This window comes from Gouania willdenowi, chromosome 14 (genome assembly GCF_900634775.1).
Source record: "Gouania willdenowi chromosome 14, fGouWil2.1, whole genome shotgun sequence".
NCBI classification, from domain to species: domain Eukaryota; kingdom Metazoa; phylum Chordata; class Actinopteri; order Blenniiformes; family Gobiesocidae; genus Gouania; species Gouania willdenowi.
Genome location: NC_041057.1, coordinates 29,395,629 through 29,420,345, shown reverse-complemented (window position 1 = coordinate 29,420,345; position 24,717 = coordinate 29,395,629). Strand labels below are relative to the sequence as shown.

General features: G+C 37.3%; 1 protein-coding gene across 1 annotated transcript in view; it reads left to right on the top strand.

Moving 5' to 3' along the window:
• Window positions 1-24,717, top strand: part of med13a (mediator complex subunit 13a) — a 161,866-nt gene that overhangs the window by 22,002 nt on the left and 115,147 nt on the right. The window contains exon 2 of the mRNA XM_028466211.1: window positions 756-990. Coding sequence (XP_028322012.1) covers window positions 756-990 — 235 coding nt within the window. The remainder of the gene's footprint in view (window positions 1-755; window positions 991-24,717) is intronic.

Below are 24,717 nucleotides of genomic sequence, written 5' to 3'. Positions count from 1 at the left end.
TCAATGACGTGACCCCTAAACATGTTGTCCAACTGCATTTGCTTTTTTTTCTTTCTTTTAAATGTTACTTACTAAATTATTATACATCATTGACCCATGGTTGGGGGCATGTCCAACCACAACATAATTCAATAACAAATAGAGCTTCCTTTAAACATTAGGCAAAAAAACAGTACTTTATGTAAGTAATATTGCCATTTATTAAGAGGTTATTCACATTTATACTTTTAATGTTTTTAAGTTTACATTTTTAAAAAGATAACAAAAATATACATAAGGACAACAAAAATACACAAAATGACTCCAAGAACAAACAGTCACAATAAAATATATAAAAAGACAACAAAAATAGACAAAATGACTACAAACACACAAAACAAATGAAGAAATAACAGAAAGATATATAAGATAATGACAAAAATACACACAGTTACTCATAAAGCCTGATGTACAATATGCTCCTGCATCTGGACTGACGCTGTGGGTACGATGTTAACAAGATGCAGAGGTGCTTCAAGAAAAGCAGTCTGGGCGGGGGGACAAGAATTAGACCCAGTGGCTTCTGTAACATTAATTAAACAGGGGAATTAACTCAGATAATTTGCGTCAACTAATTTTCCTATTCAGTTTAGTCGGTTTAATCTATGAATCGTTTGGGTCCTAATTGATAACTTCTCTCAATACGCAGAGGGTGAATTTCAATGCAACTATGAGCAATAAATCAAAAGATTTTTCCTTCCCTGTTTGTTTTGCAGGCTGACTTAACAGGGATCAAATGGAAGCGGTTTGTGTGGCAGGGTCCCACCTCCGCTCCTATTCTGTTCCCGGTGACGGAGGAAGACCCCATCCTGTGCAGCTTCAGCCGCTGCCTGAAGGCCGACGTGCTGAGCGTGTGGCGGCGCAGCCAGCGGCCGGGCAGGCGGGAGCTCTGGCTCTTTTGGTGGGGGGACGACCCTAACTTCTCTGAGCTCATCCACCATGAGCTGGCAGGTAGGGGGGACCACAGTTTACACATGAAGCCATTATATCATCTGAGAGCGCATGCAGGATCTGAAAAGCATGTTTTATTTAGCTGAGCGAGAGCATCGTATATGTGCTGCTCTGCTGCTTTATGGGGACAGGGTCTGCTGCAGAACGACACCCATGGTGCTTGTAGGGATTCAATGTTGACTTCATAATAACTGCTGTTTGGCAAAGATGGCTTTTAGAGTAGGGTTGCATTTTATGTCGCTGCTTCCTATAAACAGGGTTCCCGCGGATCCCTAAAAAGTCTTAAAAGGTATTAATTTAATAAATCTAAAAATCAGGCATTTATTGTCATAAAAATGTCTTAAATCAATGTTTAATTAGTCTTCAATTTTAACACATAAGTATGATTTTATGATTGTAATTGGTCTCACATATCAAATAAATGGTTACGTTTGTTTAAAAAAATTACTTAAAAAGATGTAAATTTAACGAAAATTATCAGTACGACAGTACGATTTTTCTTTATGGTTTTTGTTTTTTGTATTTTTGTAGTTTTTTTAGATTTCTGGCTATTTATTTAGTAATCTTGTGTTTTTGATGCATTTTTGATTTTTTTAGTCTGTTTTTTTTCTCATTTTGTGTATTTTTGTGTGTTTAATTTGGGGGCCGCCAGTTGCACGTTTGTACAAGACACACAAAAAAATTCCCCAAACCCAATGTAATTGATCTGAGGCTTTTTCCCCCCAAATATGTTTACTGTGAAGTTGGTCTTAAATTTGATTTCAAATGGCAATAAAAAGTCTTAAAGTCTTGAATTTAATTTGACTAAAGCTGTAGGAACCCTGCCTTTTGGTTCTAAACTAAATGATCATTTTAAAAAGTCCATCAAGGTTATAAATCATGAAATGCGGGGGCTGTAAAAGATAATAGGATGACATGGAGGACTCTGTTTTTGTAAAAGAAGTGCAGGAGCATAGATCAGGGTGTCTAGATCTGTTATTGGCTGAGCAAAGAAACGATCCAGATTTCAAAGCTTGATTGTCAGGCAGGCACAAGAGGAAGTGCTCTGTTAAGTGTGAGCCTAAGGGAAGTGTTATCTACGTAATCCGATACCCCTCTAATGCCCCTGACTTGTCTCTTGCTGATCATTCCGCCAGACAGACAGACGGGCAGTGCCAACACCTGGAGGGCAGCGCCCTCTCCCAGGGGCCCCCAGGTGTCATATTGGACTGTTGCATCATTAAGTCGAGGCTAACGTTTCTTAATGATTTAGGATGCAGGATGTGCCCAGATACCTCATTGATCTCTGTAACTTGTGAAGGTTTTTTTTTGTAAGTCACACTTTTAGTGATGCTGAGCCTTGCTTAGTGACGTACAGTTTCTTAGACTTTTTGTATTTGTATGTCCTTATTTTTGCTATGAACAGATATTTTTGTGTGTTTGTAGTAGGCAGGGTTAGGGTCTATTACATTTTTCAGTTACAAGTACGTTATCAATTACCTACATTCAGTTACAATTCAATAAGTTTACAGTGACCTCCCTTTTTTCCAATTACAATGAAATTACAATTATTTTGTATCGTCAGAAAGTCAATTACAGTTATCTTCTCAATTAGTTTAGTTAGTTTAATTACAATTAATCACAATTACTGAGCCTGAAATGAATAACCTAATAAAAGTTCACCTTCCTCTTGTGTTAGCTTTCTGTTTGCATCTCTAATGATAACGGGTCCTAAATCAGCTGTGAAATACACTAAAAACAAGTATCTATGATCTTATTTCTTTCCTATCTATTGGTTTCCTTCTTAGGCTTCCTAATCAATGAAACTATAGGTTTTAATATTTTTGGTGTGGGCGTCTGAGCCTTTTTTGTGTCTGTATACTCCTCAATTTACATTTTTTAAAATGCTAAAATGTGGCAAAGCTTGACTTGAAACACATTTTAAAATTTTTTCACTACATATGTGTAGAACTGTACAGTTTTGCGTTAAATTATAATTCACACTTTTTATAGAATAAGAAGTGCAATCTTTTTAAGACAGCAGTAGATGTTTTGATATTGCAATTAAATACATGAATTTATTTTATTGTATAATTGTGACCATCACCAGCCCTCCCTAAGGAAGGGTAAGAAATACTTTAATAAAGGGAATATATAAAAAGAGAGGGCAGTGTTACACCTGGGTGAGGGGGAAGGGAACAGGGAGGAGAGACTCAAGGGAGGCACATTTATTAACAAACAGCTGCACAAAATGTGCCACTTTTAGCTTTTCCTTTATAAAGGACAGCACGTGTGAGTGAGTTGTTTAGTGTGGCTTGTTTAGATGAAGGTCTGGGTTAGGATGCACTCAGATCCATCTAACTGTGCTTTTCATGCTGTTCTGAGAAGTAGTGAAAGCAGTGACTCTTAAAACAAGTGTTTTAAAATAAAATAAGCTATAAAAATATATACTGTATTTATTGATATAGGCGATATTGTAATTTCCTATATCGTTAAAATAGAAACTTGATATATCTTGAATCTCGATACATCGCCCAGCCATAGTTTATTGGTCGTACAGTTACAGTTTTAGTAATCTTACTACAGTGTCTGTTAAAATTATTGTTTTCTTTGATAGTTTCATGTTTAAAGTTACACTCAACAACCACTTTTTAATCGAGTTGATTATATGAAAGTAATTGAATATTAATGCTGTTGTATGTTTTATTGAATTATATTAAATTTGTGGACACGTGCACTTGTCAGAGACTCCTGTGTGTGGCAGGTTATTCAGCATTTCACTGACAATGGATGCATCTGAATGAGGAGTCTAATACTACGTTCACACTGCAAGCCTCAATGCTCAATTCTGATTTTTTTGCTCAGATCCGATTTTTTTGTTTGTCCGTTCACATAACCATTTAAAATGTGACCTGTATCAGACTCCAGTGTGAACGGTTTGTAGCTCTGAACTGACCCTCATCCGCATTGTTGCATTTGTCTCATATTTTTTTTTTGGGCAGTGGAGCCAGAGAATGAATGAGCAGGTGGAGGAGGATTAAATCTGAAATGCAACCTGGCCGTTCGCACTGCATGTCGCATGGCAAAAGATCGGATATGTATCGGATTTAAGACTACATATCCAAGTGACCTGGGTCACATTTGAAAAAATCAGATTTGGGTCGTTCAAACTGCCATAAAAAGATCAGATACAGGTCGAATAGGGGCAAAACAATTGGATTTGAGCATTAAGTCCTGCAGTGTGAACGTAGCCTAAGTGACGTTTCACAATCCTGCATTATTAGAGAAACACCCACTACCTACTCAGGTAGTGTTGGTTTTAAAGCGCCTTTGGTGTTTATTACTGTGGGGCATCCAATTTTGTATGATCACTGGAAAATTCACTTCCTCCTTCCATTTTATTTTTGAATTTATTTTTAACAAATGTGTTTCTAAAATGTATTTAAACTAATTCAGGCAGAAATAGCAATACAACACAGACTGAACTCTTGCAGACATGTTTTAGTAATCATGTAGCAAACAGATAAACATGTCACAACTCGATTTACGTAATGTCGCATGATTTCATCCCAATGTTTTTCTACTCTCATCTGAACCATATAAATATAAAATAGTAACAATAGTTTACCTAATTAACCGGATTAAGCATGTTTAACACAATTTGGGAGAGTTTTTTTTTTGTTTTGTCAATAACGACATCTAATTCAGTGAAGCCAATGAAACTGAAATGGATAAAACAGATGTGGGCAACTGGTGGCCAGGGCCCACAGCGGCCCTCAAACTAATATTGTTTGGACAACAAAAATACACAAAATGACTCAAAATATACAAAACAAAAACACACATGAATAACAGAAAGATATACAAGATAATGACGAAAATACAAGCAGTTACTCATAAGACGACAACGTAAATAACAGGAATACATTTGAAACAGAGATTTAGAGTCCTATGGCAGCTGTCACTGGGTGATGCACAATTTAAATGTATTTATGATTGTGTTTTTGTTTGTTTGTTTTTTCTGAAATCATTTAACCTCTTCATTTTCCTACTTTGCACCTATGCCAGTAATGAACTATCTGATTTTACTGCGATAAATGAATGATGCATAAGTGACTTATCTGCTGTTCTGTGTCAGGAGTAAGGGCACGTTACTTTTAATTTATTTTTTAAAGTAGAACAAATGGATGTGAAGTCTCTCTGCAGAGGATGAAGAGAACAGAATGTGTGAAGCATTGGAGTGCTCCGTTCTATACTAACATCAGTGAGCCACACAGCCAGCAGGAGCAGTCATGCAGAAGTGAGGCAAATGCATCTGCCCCCTGCTTTCTCCTTTTTCCTCCTGAGTAAAAAGTAACATCAGTGGTAGAAGATGGAAAGGCCATCTGTATGCATGCTCCTTTCCACATAGATTGAACTTTAAAGACCAAGTCCATTGCAGCCCGTCCGTGACCCTCCTTCATTACGACACATTGTGCCTGAAGTAGACTCAAAATAAGATGATGAAGGCTACGATGGGCAGCTCACTGAAGCCTAACGGAGCTCTGATAATAACCTGAAGCAGTCGCACAGGGAGTGTGCAAGCTTTTAAGCACCAGCTGATTATTTCAGCCTCTGAAAATGACCAAATTGAAGCATATTTAGCAGAATTTGTGTCAGTTCTTGTGTGAAATCTTCAACATTACTCGATAGCATGGCATTGGCTACACCTGGGATGGAAGCTCTCATAGACAGCCACAGATACCTGAATGTGAGCACCTGGTCATATTTTTCCCTAATGTCCCCTCTCTTCATGTGCTTTTAGCTGTGTGAACGGTTGGCACATTCCTCTTTGAAAACTTCTCTCATGGAAGTAAAGGCCTGTTCTTCATACTTGAGCCCTTCTCTGCGGGACTCCCGTGGTGAAATGAAGCACAGCGGCCTTGTTGGACACATCCACAGTAAGCCAGAGGCCTCCTGTCCCTTTGTCTCCTCCTTCCCACAACCTCTGATCTGCAGCTGCTGGTCACTCTTTTCAGGACGGAATGTGAGCTCCTCTGTCCACACGGCTGTGCCTGGATCTGGGAAGCAGTGTGAACTTTTGTTATGTTTTTTTCTAAATTGGCAATTGCAGTGTCTAATTAAAGGTGAGGCCAAATATACAGTAAATCAGAAATAGGCAACTTTAAACACAGTGGTATGATTGTCTGATCTGAGGGCAACTTTATCAACATTCACGCCAGCATTCAGAATGATCAATCTGAGCATTAACACAGGAAATAAAGTGTTTCTCTGTCTTCTGTTATCATTTTGTGTAGTTTTCTGTCATTTTCTGTTTTTTTGTCAATTTTATTGTTGTTTTATCTGTTAGGGTTCCACGATTTTGACAAAAAATCTAATTCACAGTTCTCCTGTTCTTGTCTCCCATGTTATTTGTTACTGTTCTTCCATGTTCTCTTCAGACGGGATGATGCTGAAATTTGCGTAAAGCACTTTGTGGTTTTTACCTGTTCAAAGCGCTCTATAAATAAACATTACTTACTTACTTAATTGCGATTTTTTTCTGACTGATATTGCGATTGCGATTCAATTTACAATTTTTAAAAATGTTTTATACATTTAAATGCATATGTGTTTTATTTTTTCCAAAATTCCGTTTATTTATTTTTTTTAATTCTGTTTTCCACATTAATTTTTCAAAATAAGTTGTTTTTTTTAGAAATATTAATACATTTTTTCAGAAAATATTAGTCTATAACTCATGTGAGGAACAAAATAAATACTAATTAAAAAAAAAACATAATTAAACAAAATGTATGTGAAAAATACAGTAAGACACAATTAAAAGGAAGATATAAGTTCTATTGTGAGGAAACAAAATAAATACTAATAAAAAAGAAAACTATAAAAAAGTACTTTAAAATAATGATTAAGATACATCTAAAAGTTAGATGTAAGTTGTAGTGACATGAATTATTCTGACTGCTCCTTTAATTATTAATGTCATATTAAGATGTATGAGAACAGCATTAATGTCACCCAATTTCCCCTCAGGAATCAATGGTTTACTGAATCTGAGCAGGTTTATTGATAAAGTTTTGGTCAACCAAATTTAAATTAACCTAATTTCAATGGTCCTGATGACATCATTCCAGACCGTAATGATAAAACAAAAACAAATGGACGTAAAGATGCATCAGTTATTTCTTCACTAGGGGCCAGAATATTTGACAGTATCAGAAGTTCTCATTAAACTATGATGTTTCAGACTCTACAATCCCTGGTATCGATGGTCTCGTCCACAACAACAGAACAACTTTATCCACAGATCTTCTGTCTCTCTGATGAGATGTTGTTTAAGCGCTGAGCTGGTAAAACAGATTAAAGCTGATCACGATTTCACGGAGCGCTGCAGCGCTACACGAGAAACTAACGGAGCTTCACAGACACGTTAAAGTTAAGCGGGCACTGGTGGCTCTGATTTAGGAGTCCGTAATGATTTGCATAGTTTTTTGGCAGGTGTTTCGGGTGGTTTTGGTGGTGTTTGAAGTGGCCAGGACGGGAGGGGGGCAGGGGGTGCATCTAAGATGCGGTCCCCGAAACATTTCCACATAAAAAAAAAAAATTTCTTTTCCTCATGGTGACAGGGTTTCAACCCGATGCTGTCCATTTCCGCTTTCAACGGTAGATTCCGTTTTCATTGGTCGATTCCGTGATTTTGTCCTCGATTCTGTTTTCATGGATTTTATAGAGCCCTAGTGTAGTTGTTGTTAGCACACTCAACTGAGGGGTAACTGAGACTCGCTGCAGTGCATACAAGCTTGTGTCCTCTAACCATCTCTGATTGGCCAGCAGCCCAGGAAGGCAGTATTTGGCTATTCTGATTGGTGAACATACTGTATATATCACTCAAATAATGCATCTGAGTTATCGCAGTAGTGAAAACCTAAATATCGATGTGATTAAGGTTAATCATTCAGCATTACCTTACCAACATTCCCGTCAGAATAACCAATCTGAGCATTGAAGCAGGAAAGAAGGAAGTGTTTTTCCTTGTTTTGTTGTCTTTTTGCATATTTTTTCGTCCTTTTTTCTGCGTTTGTTGTTGTTTTGTGTTTGCGGATTCATTGTGTTGTTTCGTGAAAATTTGCATATTTTATTATTTTGTATAGTTATCTGTCATTTTTGTCATGTTTTTTGAGTAATTTTTTGTGTTTTCTTTGCTATATTGTGTTTTTTTTTATTAATTATGTATTTTTGTTTGCTTATTTTTTGTCATTTAGTATATTATTTTACATAACATGTAATCTAGAAGTTATTTTTCATTTTTTGTTGTCATTTTGTGTAATGATGCTGTTGATGGTGTATTTTCCTGTATTTTTGTGTGTTTTTGGAGTAGATTTTAGCATTTACCTTGGGGGCCACACAGAATTAGGCTGAGGGCCCCATATGGACCATGTCTGCTGTGAACAGTGGATTATTTGATGATTTCTATCTAGAGCCCTTGAATTTTAGTTCAATTTAATTTTAGCTTGTACTTAAAAAAAGGTCAAGTTCGACTTTTAGCTGCGTTTCTGAACTTTTCCTTGAGTACCCTGCCAATGGAAGTATGAATGAATGAAGACCAGTGAGCACTGGCAGCTAACCTGTAACTTTTGTCACTCTTGAACCACCAAGTTCACTCTGCAACTATAGTTGCTCTGGTTTGTTTTCTTGCTGCTCCTCCCCTGCCTTTCATGCTTTGTTGGTGGTAAATATAAAAATCAACGCTTGTCCTTTCATTCCCACTGCTTAAATGACGTAGTCCCACTCCCCTCTCCCCTTCCACCACCGTCATTAGATTAGCAGACTGTGAAAGTCTTAATTTTGAGCAAGTGCCATTTCTATATACCAACGTGCCAGTAATCCCTTCTCTCCAGGGGCATGAGTGAAGAAGGAGGGAGCCAGAGGGATGGGAGTAGTGAAGGGCGTAAAACTTAAAGGGCTCCTAATTACCATTGAAGGAATGTAAAGGGAACAAACCACCAAGCCCCTCTTCTTCCATGTTGGACGACCATCCGCACTCACTCTAACACAATAGGAAAACCAATTGTAATCTTTCCTTGGCTATGCACAGAAATTATTCCATACAAGCAAATGCCATTGGTGAATGAAACGAAAACGGGGCTAGTCTCCTGACCAGGGGCCTCCAAAGCCAAGGATAAATGTCTGCCTTTTTCTTCAATCAAAGACCTGATGATCTCCCGTTTGCATAGAAAGTAGGATTAGATATCTGCCTAGCAGGCTAAATGCTCAAAGTTTTTAAGTTGGTAGTTTAGCCCTGGTCCACTGACTTTCTGACACTATGTTTCTCCCATGGGTCTCTCCCAAGTCCACTCTTCTCTCAGTTTTTAACGTAAAATCCTCCATTAACGTAAAATTGTAAACTCTTATTCCAGTGGATGGTGGCTTGCTAGTAGCTAAATAGTGGCTGTAAAGGGTGATTGTGAAAAGGAAGAGCGATCCACAACGGGTTATCTCAACTGTGGTCGCTGGAGCGCCCCACCTCTATTCATTACTGGGTGTAGGGTCAGGTCCCTGGTGGGGGAAGGGCCAGGATTCCATTTTAAGTCTCCACCATCAGTTTGATGAACACAATGTTTGGGATCTATTCAAGGACAGAGACGCTAATAGCTCCATTAAGCACCACTGTGAGCTCATTGACGTCACGTGGCACATGTTTATGTCTGTGTTCTTATGGCCAGCTGGAGCTTATAGACTTTTGTTGCATTCTCATATAGAAACAAACCCTGCTGTGCACCTCAGGGCAAAAACTCCACTGATGGTTTTACTTTTTACACCAGCCTGAGTTTTTTTTTTCATTTCATCTCTAAAAAAAAGTCTCAATGTAAAAATAGTGGCACTACCTAAATATCAGCGAGAGAGAGAGAGAGCAACATTTTTTGTGAAGCATTACCTGCAGAATACAAAAGTGTCTTTGTCAGCAAGAATTTCCATTATTTGCATCAGATCGCTCTATAAGCTCCTTCTTTTTTTGTAATAGGAACACTTAAACTAAACTGTAGAATAAGATGTTCTGAAAATCCTCCACACTGCTCTTGCCTTTCACATATACAACAGTCACTTTTTGAATTTCAAGTGTTAATTTAGATCACTTCAGTGTGAAGCCTTGGCAGAACTTGGTGAGGTTTCATGAGTTTAAAAGGAATGTTATTAATAGCTCATGCTAGTTTTAAAGGTTGTTTATCCTAACATCTTAAAAAATAAGCTCAGACAATAGCACTCAGAGGGCAAACCTCCGCCAAGCGCCTAAATGGCCTCTTTGCCAGATGTTGGCAGTTACTGTATCTGGATCAGTGATTTTGATCTTGGTACCATAATTATACACACTTTAAAGGCTTGGACTGAATTTATAATTCCAATAATAACCATACAGTAGGTCACAATGTATGGGCACCCCCAGTTTTTTCGAAAAATTTAAATGGAAAGCGCAATCTGGATCCAATCTGAATGAAACTTGGTGTGGAAATTGTGGAACCAATCCAACATAACTGAATCATATTTTATAAAGATCAAGATATTGATCTTTGAAATTTTGCCATTAATGAGAGATAGGGATTTTTTGATTTATTTTTTTTAATCAGTATATTTATCCTGATCAGATCCCCTCCAAAATGTAATGGAATCTTCCATGGCCTAAGGTACAGCTTTTGGTAAAAGTTTGTAAAAGTTAATTAAGTACGGTACTTCTGGCGTAATTTTGCTAACAGAGAAATGTACAAATAAATAAACACCGGTGAAAATTTTAATGCATTGGCAAAGGTAAGAAAGATTTAGGAATATCTTTGAAAACTTTGCTTTGTAATCAAGACACATTTAAAAATGTAATGACTTTAGAATTGACAATCACAGGCCACCTAAAGCTCAAAACTTTCCCTAAAAACTTCATTTATTAAAACCTAAAACAAAAGCGTTACTACTTGGTATCTAAAAGGATAGAATTGTATTGCTTTCATTGCACCGTGAGTGAAGCACTGTCATAAAAATTGTCAACATGAAGTCAGAAACTTTCCATGGGAACTAATGGATATTGACGTGAATAAACTGAGAATTTACAAATTTGAAGGTTGGCGCTGGTGAGGATTAATATAGTGGGTAAAATACAGTATATTGTAGCATCATATTGACTTAAACAACAAGCAAATGCAAATATACCTGGTAATATCCCAGCTATTTCTCAATTACATGCACATTGCATGCTGCTTAGTGCAGGGTATTGAGGCCACTCCCCTTTCAGCTATACAAATATTGAGTTGAAATCCCATTTTCCAGATTGTATGACTTTCTACAATTCCGAAAAAACAAGATGCTTACAAAACTTGAATAATTGTAAAGTTCTACTGACAAAAATATCTGGTGAAATGATGTTTTTAACTGTATAATTTTTCATGGATGCTAATATTTGTGTTGGTATATTATAGTTATTTATTTATTACTCCCATTTTTTGATTATTTCAAATAAATAATTCCCTTTCAAAGTTTTTATTTTTGAATATTCCCTAATTGCTGTGCTTAAGTTCCCATGGAAATGTACTATAAATATACAACACAGAGCTTGGATGCGATAGTTCTATAGTTATTTCTCATAACAGGAGAACCAGGGCAACTTTTGTAACCTGACACTAAGTGAACTGTCCCCTAGGCACGGTAACAGGCACATATTGTTTTTTGGATTGCTTTTAACTCTCTTAAATGCTTTTTCCTGGTAGCTTTTGGGTCCTCCACACTGGATTTGGGAGGATGTGTCAGTGTATCAAAGATCATTAGATCCACTTGGTTAACCTTAGCTCTGGATTTGTCGTGCTCTCTCCTTTTTTTCTCCTCTCCTTCATAGATGGCTCCAAACTTGAGTGTGTCATGTAGAGATTGATGAATAGATAAACCCAGAGCCGCTTTTCAGAGGAGAGAGAAAAAGTAGGAAGAAAGGCTGATGGCTTTTGTGCTCGGGGATCAATTTTCTCGGGCTAATCTCCTGTCTGTGAACCACCCTCTTCTTACCTTCCTCCTGCTCTCTCTCTCTCTCTTTCTCTCTCTCTCTCTCGCTCTGCTCTCACTTTGATGGATCTTCATTGGCTGGTAAAGCGCAGGGATTCAGCCATGCATGCAGTTGTGACCCATGGGTGCAGTCTTCTTCTTTTCTCTTTCTATCCATCTCTCTCACCCCTCTCTACTCTAGAAATATTCATTAATTAGTAATGGAGACTTTACAGAGCACTGCTCGCTCGCTCTCCCTTTCCTTGCAGATAAGGAGGAGGTGGAAGAGAGGAGAAAACCTTCTGGCCACACTTGGTAGAATCCCCCTGAGCCCAGTTGATCACAAAGCATTAATCTTGCTGTTTAATGACTGACTGCTGCTCTAATTGCTTGTACACAGATGAGCAATGGTGTGTGGGGGGGCACCTCTAAATTATTATTTTTTTTTTTTCTAAGCTTTCTCCAAATTCATTAACTTCATTATCAGCTCATGCCACACTTTCACTGTTTGCACCATCAATGTTCTTAGCAAAGGAGCGATGCAGCTTTATGAAGTTAAAGCACTAAAATGTGTTTTCCCTCTGTAGTGGGACATGAGAGTGTACTTAATGGAGCTGCTTCGCCCCTGCCTAAGAGCTCTTATAAAGGTCATCTCATGTGGGTTCGCTTCACAGGAGGCAGAGACATGAAAGTGTCCTAACCATGAGCTGATCCCATAAATTTTTTGGTCTAAATGAGGCCATTCTCTTTTTCACTGCCCCAAACACACACACACACGCACTCTAACCACGTGTGCACTCAGATCGGCCTTCATTAGCTTTTTTTTGGACCTTTTTTTAATTTTTTTTCTTTATTTAGCACATAATTCAAACTACAAAAAAAAAAAAAAAAATAATACATTCAATATGTGCAGGAAATTACCCACAAGGGCTTATTAGGACTGGGCAATATATCGAGATTTAAGGTACATCAAGTTTTCTATTTTGGCAATATGAAAAATTACAATATCGCCTATATCAATACATATAATTTTTATAGGTTATTTTGTATTAAAATACTCGTTTTAGGAGTTGCCTCTTTCACGACTTCTCAGAGCAGCAAGAAAAGCTGAGTTGATGGATGTCACACACACTGGTGAATAAAAGTCTTTATTCTGGTGGGTGCTGTAATGACGAACCTGTGAATTAATCTTAAAATTAAAATATAAAATGCTGAGCTATTATGCTTTGATTAAACTGGATTGTATGCATACAAATACAAATTTGATATATATGAATATATGAATTCTTTTTTATAGATATTTAGATGATCAAGTTTATCAAAGCAGATAATGTCAGTGGCTTTGAATGAATTACAATTCTTATGAAGCACTTTTTTTTTTAAAGTAAATGGGTAAACTGTATTACATTATGAAATGTAAAGATAAATTACACCACAATGTAGTGTAAGGATACATTCTGAATTCAGCTGACTATTAACCTTTTTTTATTATACCAAGTGATTTGTTAATTTTCCAGTTATTTGGTCCACATGCTTTTTCCATTTACACCAAGAAATTTGGTGGATGAGATACGAGTTAACAGAACAGAAGAACAAAAGTTTAAAAGTCGTTGGCGAACACTCACGCTACCACTGAAATAATATAGCTTTTGAGGAAAGATATAAGATCATAGTTTTATAGCAGTCTTTTACAGTTTGGTTTGTTTGTTGTTTTATTTTAGGGGGGTGCTTGAATTAAAAAATAAATAAATATGAGGGCAGTTGGGTTCCTTAAAAAGAGCAGAGTTGGGGAAAATATTTTTTGGGAATTAAAAATAACTAATGATTTTATTTTGGCGCGCTATATAACAGGCATGGGGAACTTTTATCACAGCAAGGGGCAAAAATTAAGCGATTGTCTAAGGGCCACATTATCAACATTCATGTCAGTGTTTAGAATAATGACCATTGTTTTTGTGTATTTTTTTTACGTCATGTGTATTTTTTAAATATTTTTCCTGTTATTTAGGGGTTTTGTTGTTATTGTGTTGTTGATTTGTGTTTCCTGTTTTATTTGCACAATATAAGCATTAACACAGGAAAGTATTTTCTGTTTGGAGTCATTTTGTGTGTTTTTGTTGTCATTTTGTATACTTTTGTTACTTTTTTGTATTATTACTGTTGTTTTGCTTAATTTTTAGTTCATTTTGTGCATTTTTCTTCTCTGTATTTTTGTTATTTAGTAGATTTTCTGTTATTTTTGTGTTTTTTTGTAGTCCTCGTGTGTATCTTTGGAGTCACTTTGTGTGTTTTTAGAGTGATTTTAATCAGGAACACACAAAATATGTCCGAGGGCCGCTTGTGGCCCCTGAGCCGTCATTTGCCAATGTCTGTTATTTAACTAAAGCTCAGTAAATTGCAGTGTAGTTACAGTGATGAAAGGTCATAACTAAATATCCCACAGTTGCCTGTTATTGGTGTTATCACAAAGTGGGGGGAGGTACAACTTTCCACAGAATCCATCACTACAGAGCTTCATTTTTCACAATTGCTCCTGAACAGTGTATACATTACCATAGAATTTGTTTCCGTGGTGATGGCCTGACATTTTTAGCACTGCTAGCATAATTACCTTTTAAAACTTGCAGTGTTACTATGCTAACCTGTGTTATGGCATTTATTTAGGGTTTTACAGTTTCATTAAAAGATATAATAATGACTAAAATAGATTCTGTACCAGCAGTAGCTGCAGTCTGACAATATAATAACTGATAAATGCCTTTGTTTGTTAAGTTTCTCTCATACGTTTAAAGAGTTTCTCCTTTTTTTTAATCCCAAAACCTTACAACATTATTTACCTTTAGGCTTTTGTTGTTATACCCCGACACTGATTATGCCATTCCAATGTTTGAAAAAAAAATCTGTTATATTTGAGTTTTTGCTATTTCTTTCAGTTGGAATATCAAATTTTAAGTTATTTAAATGTATCTTGAGTGCTTCAAAGAGCTATACCCTAAATGACTTTACAAAAAGTTGTAAAACACAGTGTATAGGTCTAGTCCCACTATATCTGTGTGAAATTATTCTATCAACAAATCAAACAGTTTTACAGTCTATAACTGCTGCTTTTAGTGTCTGAACACAGCAGATCACAAGCAGTGTTTATTTACAACAGTAAAATTGCATCACATTTGTCAGTAGTTTATACGATGCAGTTTCCTTCTCCATAAAAGAAGATATTTTAATGTTAAATATTTTATGGCTGAACATTAACTTAAACTGTAAACACTAAACAGATAAAATTGTAAAGGCCTAGCCTGGCTGCTACACACATTTACATTTACATTAGTATGAAGATATTCATCCTCACAAAACAGAAACCCAACAAAGCAGTGTATTACAGCTGTGGTGTAATGTATAATATAATTAATAAAGTTCCTTGATAGCAGTTTTAAAGGGATCCTCCACTGTTTTTACTAGGGATTCACCGAATATTTGGCCACCGAATATATTCGGCCTTCGGTTTAGTGAGTTAAAAGCAAGGCCAAATAGTAGCGTGTGACGCAATGAAGCAATCAAACAACGTGCAGTGATTTAGAGTCAGAAAAGTGTGTGTGCGTTGCTGCAGAACCAGTAGCAGCAGCTACTCTTTTCCGCACACCAACACAGCCAGACTCTCTCCTTACCGCTCTCGTCCGTCACCGCGTAAAAGTTGGAAACCGTCCAATTCCACAACCGAGTTCATTGTTAGCGCTGTAAGCCACAAATCCGTAAACATCCCCATCGTTTCCTCCTTACACTACACAGGGTGTCGCTGCATAAACTGGTGTAGCATTAGCATGGAGTGCTAACAGCTGATGTGTGTAAAGAATGGGTTCGTGGCTCCAAGCAGTGACTCCCAACACGATTGGCAGCAGAAAAAGTAGTTTGGGCGTCCAGTAGTGCTGTTTGTATTTACATATATGGCAATAAAGTATAATATATATTCTATATTAAACCGCAGTTTTTGTTTTAGCTGTTAGATAGTTGGAGAGGGAGGAGCTTACATTCTAGGAGGCGTGTTAGGTGACGTCACCTACCAACGTGGGCAAAATCCAACTGTCCCGTTTCAAGCTGACTTTGTTTTTACAAAATGTGGAATAACAATAGAGGGAGGAAACAGAACTTTTTCAACTTTGTCCCTCTGAATGAAGCTAAAGGGTGTATATCACTGTCGCTTTTTTTTTGGAATGCATGTTTTGTTTACCGAAAGAGAATGAAAACTGTTGTGACCTGAACAAAATCTGTGGCCACAGGGAGAGACAGTTCCAAATCTACAGTTTCATAGTAGATAACAAAGCAGAGAAGAAGAGCTCTGCTAAGGGACCTTTACTCTCCCCTAAACAGTGCGCGGCTGATGCTCTGATGGCTGAAGTTAAGCGAGTAATCACGGATTGTTGAAGACACACAAACCCTGAGAATAAAGAAGCCCTTTTCTGTGAATTTCTCTTGGAGATGAATAAAGTATCTATCTATCTATCTATCTATCTATCTATCTATCTATCTATCTATCTATCTATCTATCTATCTATCTTTTTGGTGTGAGTCAAAGGTTTTTTATTTGTAAAAACAACTCATTGACGCTCTTCATGGGCTTTGGATTCATCAGTGAGGGCTGGGATGACCATTTCTGTAAAGCTGCTATGTTATGGAAGTGAAACTTGGGGTTTCCCTGTTCCACTCATAAAATTCAAAATGTGTCCGGACATCTGCTTTTAACATACTGTGTGAGTTTTATTCACTTTCTCTTGAATTCCATCTTCCTCTATCATACTGTGTTAGCCTCGTTCTCCCACTATTCAATAGGATGTTGCTCATTGAAAGTCATTTCAAGCTTTACAACTTTATTGTCCCTCCTCGACCTGAAACTCAGTGGTTTTTAACCTTTTCAGCCAGAGACCGGGGACCCCCACTGCACCTAAAGGTGGTTGAACAGAGACATGAACATTGAAGAACAGTCATGTAGAGACAGGGTCATCTATAAGGGGGAATAAAGGGGAGAGCTTTTTGCGGCCCATCCATAAAGTCAAATTGTTCTATGGATCTGTGATGCCCACATTTATTTATTGATCTGAATAATATCCACTGTTATCTAGGAACTTTATTATTATGTGCACCATAGTATATCGTCATCTTAAAGATTTAAATCCTTGTTTTAATCAGAAACAAAATGGGTTAAAAGTGACCAAAAATGGTGGAAAATATTTTAAAAACCACAGAAATTTGTTAAAAGTTGCAAATTAGAGTGACCAAAAACAGAAAAGTGGTAAAAAGTGTTCAAAGTGTCAATATTATCTTAAGAGGACGAAGAATCAGGGCTTTCACCTTTGTTTATTGGCATATATGTTTTTACACATATTCAAATTTGTTCTCTGCATTTAATCCATCCCTGAGGAGCAGTGGGCAGCCACGGTGTGGCGACCGGGGGTAGTTGGGGGGGTTAGGGGACTTGCTCACCACCCCACAGTGTTGGCCCATGTGAGACTCGAACCTGCGACCCTCTGATTACAAGTTTGCTGTCCTTAACCACAATAGCAAATTGGCAAAAAATAAGCATGAAATGGGGTGAAAAGTGGTTAAAAGTGACAATTGGTGAACATATATATGATTAAATGGGAAAAGTGGTGGAAAGGGTTTATCAGTGCCAAAAATGGATTGAAAGTGGAAAAAATAGGTTAAAATATGGCAAGTTTGGTGTAGTTGCAGAAAAAGGGTAAATTGGGTCCTGACACCAAGGTTGAGAACCCCTGTGATGACCAAGAAGAAACATTATAAAGTTATGATCTATTATGTTATAAAATGATGAAATTCAACAGCCCTAATAATCATTTGTATTGAAGGGACTAGTTTGTCTTTAAATAAACACATGGAGGGAATTAGTGATCACCTGGGGCTGGGAAGTGGCTACCTATTTAGGCAAACCTCATAAGCTGCTGCATGTTTCAAAGCTTGATGTGGATTAATGTTAACGTGAGCTGAGCCTTCTGGCCTGGCTTTCACCCCAAAGAATGCTAATGGGTGTCACTCTGGGACTCTGGAAGACAAGCAAGGACAACAAACGTTGAGGGATTTGTTTGAGTTAAAGTGTTTGGCTTTAATATGATTCTTCTGCTTTAAACCTTGTGTGGAAGTATTAGCCTGGGAAGTTTAGTAGGAATGTTCATATGAAGGGAATCCCAGCATGATAATTGGTCAATCTGAGTCTACTCTAACCATGCTTTGGGTTCAAAGGAATGTAGAGCTTTTGATTTTCACAATTTCTACTTCATAGTATTTCAGTTTCCATTTTGTTTCCGTTTCATCAGCGTTTCCTAGATTAGATGAATTAGATGTCAGTACTGGCTTTTATACCTCCCAAAATTGCAAATCTCCAAATTGAACATTCCCAAAACAAGTGTTTTTCAACCTTGGGGTCATGACCCCAAGGTTGAAAATGGGTTGCCTGAAATATCTAGTAATTGCTCAAAATTTAAATGAAAAGCAGTATAAAGAAAAGAAGAGAGTGAAACATAAGATCGTTTTTAATTAATTAATAAAATACAGTAGTAAAATATCTAAGCTGGCACGTCTTTTCAATTTGTGCACTAATTCCTTGTTACTGTGTTTTTAACACATTTTGGGGTCAATAGTAAATTGTAAATATACAAATGGGGTCACAATCCAAAAAAGGTTGGGAACCACTGAGTTAACTGTTAAGGATTTCATATTTCTCTGGTTCATATGAGCAAAAGGCAACATCAGGCTAAAATTACACAAGATTTGACAAAGACATGTACTTCCCTTTGTTTTACTTTTCAGACATTTTATGAGAAAAAACAAAGTGGAAATAATATTATCTTGAGGCATGTAGGTAAGGATTTAGTCTGTCCTTTTGCCATTTCTGCTGGTTTTATATATATATATATATATATATAAGAATAAATACAATATTGGTATTTTTGTTTCAGGAAGTAAAGTTCATGATTTCCGTACGTTTCCAGCGATCATACAATATCGGCGGTCCTATGAATGGAATATATGTCTTTAAATTCAGAAACTATAGGATCTGTAGCATTGAGATGTGTGTGTTTTTTTTGGGATGGAAACGTACGGTAGGTTAGCTTTTACTGGCGTGTTTACAGCCTCAATATGAAGTGAAGATATTTGCAGCGAGAACATCACAATGAACACATAGCTGTTAAGAACTGTTAGAGAAAAACAGACTCCTGTTTTAGAGCTGCTGGAGGCCAGAGGGAAGAACTGGAAACTAGGAAGCACAGATGTGGTTTTTGCATAGAGTCTTTCAGTCTTTAAGCTACTTTTTTCACAATGGGGACAACACAAATGTGATTGTTTGATTCGAGGAAGGCACATTATCAGCATCCATGTTGGCATTTAGAATATCGATTCATATGAGGATTAATACAGTGAAGAACAAAGGGTTTTGAGTGTTTTTGTTGTTTTGTGTGTTTATAGTCCTTTGGTGCACTTTTGTATATTTAGCCATTTTGGTTATTTTTATTGTTCTTTTGTGTGTTTTTGGAGTTCTTCTGTGTATTTTGGTTGTTTTTTGTATATTTTTCTATTACTTTTGTCTATATTTGTTGTTGTCTTGTATAATTGTGTTACTCTTTTGTGTGTTTTATGTCATGTTTTTTTGGAGTCATTTTGTGCATTATTTTGAAAACAGCAGTTTTTCAAAGTTCAAGATTTTTATTGTCATTTTCATGTTACCATAAGAACTACATTTCTTTCTCGGGATCAGCAGCATACAAGACAATAAATATTAATTAATATCGTGCAATATGTAACATACATAATGCAGCAAAAATAAATCATAGAAATAAATAATAAAGAAAGCACACACAAGCACAGTAAAGTAGGACCTTAATGCTGCGTTCACACCGAATGCATCTTCTGTGGCATCGGACACATCTTTCTCACAAAACGTACCGCAGGGTCCACAGGATCAAAAAATGTCCCCAATTTGCTTCATACGCACATCTGAAGTGAAGCCCCGCCCACCAGCGACACATCCAACTCAGTGAGTTTCACTGCCTGCTGAAGCGAGGAGCTACGCTCCTTTTTCTCCTCTCGTAAACATAAACCACCAGTGAAAAAAGCCGGTGTGATTAGCGGCTAATGCTATCCTAGCTCAGTGCCGACTTTCAAAGATGAAAACTACAGAGAGAACTTTTACCTGCTACTATGACCTCCTCGCTGATTCTCCTCCACGCCAAATCCTTCCTAGTCCGGTCCCGGTTATAAAGGCCGTGTCATACAGCTCTAGGTGGTCACACACAGCTTCTACTCCATGGTTGAATGGGTGAACAGACCGGTGTCTGTGTTGACGTCATCATCAACAAAGACTATGATTTGCTTTCGTCATGCGAAACAGTCGCAGGAGTTCAATATTTTTAACTCTTGCGAATGTGCGGATATGCTTAAAATTGGGAGTGCGCTTTCCTGCGCTTGACGTGCGGATGGGACCGCACCGCCGCGCAGGAAAGATTTCACATCTGGAACGCACATCTCTATTGACTTTCTATGTAATCTGGATGTAAGAACAATTCGTGACGCATCCGGTATGAACGCAGCATAACTTAAACCTTTCTAAACATTCTCACTGGGTTTTTTCTCCTATCTTGCTTCTCTCATATGAGCCGGTCAAGATTTTACTTTTTAACACCTGATCTGCTCTCTGGTGCCTCATTGATGATTTTGGAGGGGGTTCTTTGGGTCAAGTTTTACCCTTGCTTGCCAATATCTTGCAGAATTCCCCTACTAGCTGCTAATATCATTAAGCAAACTGAGCCAAGATCTAACTGAACCTTCATTTACTTGCTGGTTCAATGGCTTTATCGTGCACCTGATTTGTTTTTATTAGAGCTGTGCTTTAAATTTTTAATGGTAAATAACTGTTTCCCGGCCTTCCAGTGTTCTTGATCTTATCCCTAAAGATATGTCTGCACCTGATGAAGGAGTTAGTTTCTCTTAAAACATTGGGGCAAGCCGCCGCCTGCACTTGGCTGCTCGCCTCAGGCTGTTTGGCTTTGGCTTGGTTGGAATGGTTTATGAGCTCCAGGAAGTTACTGTGTCCAGTAAAGCTTTGGAAAGGAAATTTGAACAAGCAATGAAACAGTACTTTGCCTTTTCACTCATACAGTGATTATATTTAAAGATTGAAATTTCCTTTAAGTCATTTTCATGGAGGATTGTGCTAATATTTCAATTCAAAGATGAATATTTAATTCATGCAGTGGTTCTTCAACTTTTTTAGCTCAAGTACCCCCTTTCTTAGCATTGAATCCAAGTTCCCCCCCTGTCCTATTACAACATTTTGCTCAGAATACTATGAAAAAACACCTATAGAGAATAATGATGGAATAAATGAATGATAACACATATAAAGAATCTCATTTTGTAAATAAGTGAAATGAAACAGTATTTAGTGCTTCCTGAATAGATTCATTTCTATAGTTTTTATCTTTCCAGTCATCTCCCTCCTGATGTGGGACCAAGACTGACCTTTGTATTTTTAGTTCAAGCTCTAATCAAAATCATGTCTATCATCATTTTCTGTGTTTTTGGTGTCTTTTTCTGTAGTCAGTATATTTTTCTCTTATTTTGTGTGTTTTTGTTGACGTTTTTTGTGCATTGTTGGTATTATTTAAATCATTCAATCTCAGTGTTTGTGTTTTTGGTGTCGTTTGGTTGTTTCTTCTGTCATTTTGTTTGTTTCTTTGTTTAGTTTTGTTTTGTGTATGTTTTTCTCTCATTTAGTGTGTCTTTGTTCTTGTTTTGTGAGTTGCTGGTAATATTTAGTATGATTATCATTTTTAACAAAAAATAAGCATAATAAAACCCCACATTTTTAATGCTTTCATTTGTTAATTTCTCTCTTTCTCTCTCAAGTACCCCCTGTATTGCCATTGCGTACCCCCATTTGAGAAACACTGCTTTAGTGGATTTCCCCACAGACTGTGCTGACATGAAGGCTGGATGGCACTTGTTTATGTGGTCAGTGCTCATGCAGAGATGTTTGCTGCAGACATGGGTGAAAGGAGCTTAAGTGCTGTAAGATGTGAGCAGTGGTTGTTAATGAGATTAGTCCTGCATTCAGGCGAGCACAGAATGGGATTCAGAAAGCAGCAGCTCAGTTATGGAAGTGACTACGGCATCCCAGAGGCACAGCCTACAGACATGCAAAAGCCCCATCGCAATGACCTTAGGTAAAGGATGAGAAGATTTAGCCATTCATTTTCAAATATAGCCCTGAATACCGGTAATTAATTTAATCACTATTTAAAATCCATTTATTATGCAGCCCTGTTGACAGCAGCTCTTTGTGGAAGTTGAAAGGATGTTCAGATTTTGCTGTGCTTTTAATATCTAGCCCTATTTCAATGGGCTTGTGTTAGAACTTAATAGGTTTTATTATTCCAGTGTCTCTCTCTCTCCCTGACGGTGGTAGCAAGTTAGAAAACCGATCTCATGTCAGTCCCAGAAATGTGTTCTTGTTCCTGAGAAAAGGCTGGAATTTTGCTGAGGTGCAGATTAAAGCTAAATCAAATTAAGTTACTTTGGAAGGCATTCTGTTGTACCTCCCTGAGCCGTTTCATCACTTCCAAGTCTGGGTCTGTGTCATTCCACTGAATGAATGGAACGACACATATGTCGTTTTAAAGGAAAGTTATAAGTCCTAGATCTTTCACTTTTGGGATCAGTTCTTGAAACTCTGAACTGAAGGTCAGACATCATGATTGACAAAAATCTTACTATCATATGTTATGTTTTTTTCTCATGCCCCATTTAAATAAATCTGTTTCATCCCTTTGAAGAACTAGAACTTTAAATTGTTGAATTTGCCATTTTTCAATTTCCATTTTTGCGTCACACTTTTTCTGTTTTCTTTCCGTTTCATCACCTTTCCCTGTTTAGATGAATTCACTGGCTAATAAACTTTTTGAAATCATACCAAACATGTTAGATACGTATCATCTATTGTTGTTTATTTTACATTTGATATGCTTCACATAAGTTGCAAAATTGGGATAGTTATGCTGAAATCACTCGATTATTTCACACGAGCAACCTAAAGGCTGGGATACACTGTGCGATTTTTCAGTCGTTGCACTCAGCTCAAACTGTGCGACTCAGCTGCAGAGCCCGAATGTGTGCAGCTCACGATTTATGTTCTCACATTATACGGATCGACACTCTGACACGATCTGACTGCTCACACTGTACGTTCATACACAACATGTCAGGGTTTTGTTTCAGGAAATGCAACGTACAAATTAGAAGAAGAAGAAGAACTCTGAAGCATCACCATTAAAACAGACGAAGAAGAAAATCCCGGAATTGGTAAATTGCAAATCTCAGAAAAAAGAGCTTTAAAAAAGAAAAGATGGCGATGTGATGGACCAGGAGCTGGCTGGACAGACGTGGGCAGTACAGTCCGTCAATTTTACAGCGGTCCTACGGTGTTTGAGTGTTTACAGTAAGCTGATCTGTGGCACTGCTTCAACTGTGAGATACCCTCACGAGGAGCGACTGGATTTCAAACATGTTTGATTTCCTTACGACCATACGATTGCTGATCGGGAGCTGGTCGTGAGGTGTTGATCGCTTCTCATGACCCCATGTATACTACACGATGTACGACACACGATTTAGCTGAGACTCGCACGATCCCACAAAATAGACGCACAAGTCGAAAATCTGCTCAAAATGGGCCAAAAATCGCAGTGTTTGCCCGCCTTTAGCCACACTGCTAACCTTTAGCCATCTGTTTAACAGGAAAAGCACCATTTTAATGCAGTCATAATAATCTGATTTGCTTGTTCATGACAACACATTAAAAACACACTTTAGAAGGAGCTTAGTTTGCATTCACTTTCAATCACAGGATAACAAGATCACTAATCTCACTAACTGAACAGGATTATTAGCAGAATTAGACAAATTTGGCCATTTCTCTCGCTTTCTGAATTCCATTTTTTTGGTCCGTTTTCTACGATCACAGAAAACTACTAGAAGTGATCTTTCCTTTCTTCCATCTTCTCACTGTAGCATTCCAGCGTTTACTCTTGTGTTTATATATGCTGCTTTAAATAACTATACACAACGTCCTTCATTTTCTTTCTTATTGGGGATATTTTCTCTGTATCAGTGAGCTTTAAATTATCTTTGTTTAAGAATTCATAATTCAAACTGTGCCATGAACGTCTGTGCTCCAACATTGGCTTCTAATCATCACTTTCTCCTGCCATCTTTAAACTTAGCTTGAGTCGCCTTGACAGACTCAGCATTTTTCTACCTGCATTAGAGCGTTACTGGTCTAATGCAGGCCTAATTATTTAATGCAGCACACCTACACAGAAGTATCTGCATTGAAAAGGGCCTGTGTCCTTTTTTTTTTCCAATGTCCAGTGTCAAACCAAAGAGGAGAAAAATACATTTAGTTTGGTGTTTCCTGATTTTTCTGAAACTACGACGGCATATTAGGGCCACATTAAGATAAAATTTTAAAGTCGTAATGTTTGGAGAATAAAGATGTAATTTTATGAGAATAAAGTGGTATCCTAAGCTTCATTTTCATAAAATTATTATTTTTTAGTGTATTTATTTATACCTTTAATTAAAATACAAACCAATTTGGATTCACCATGTATATCAAATAATATCAGTCCAAATGAAACATTTTCATGATTGGAAAGGAGCAGTAAGAAGAAT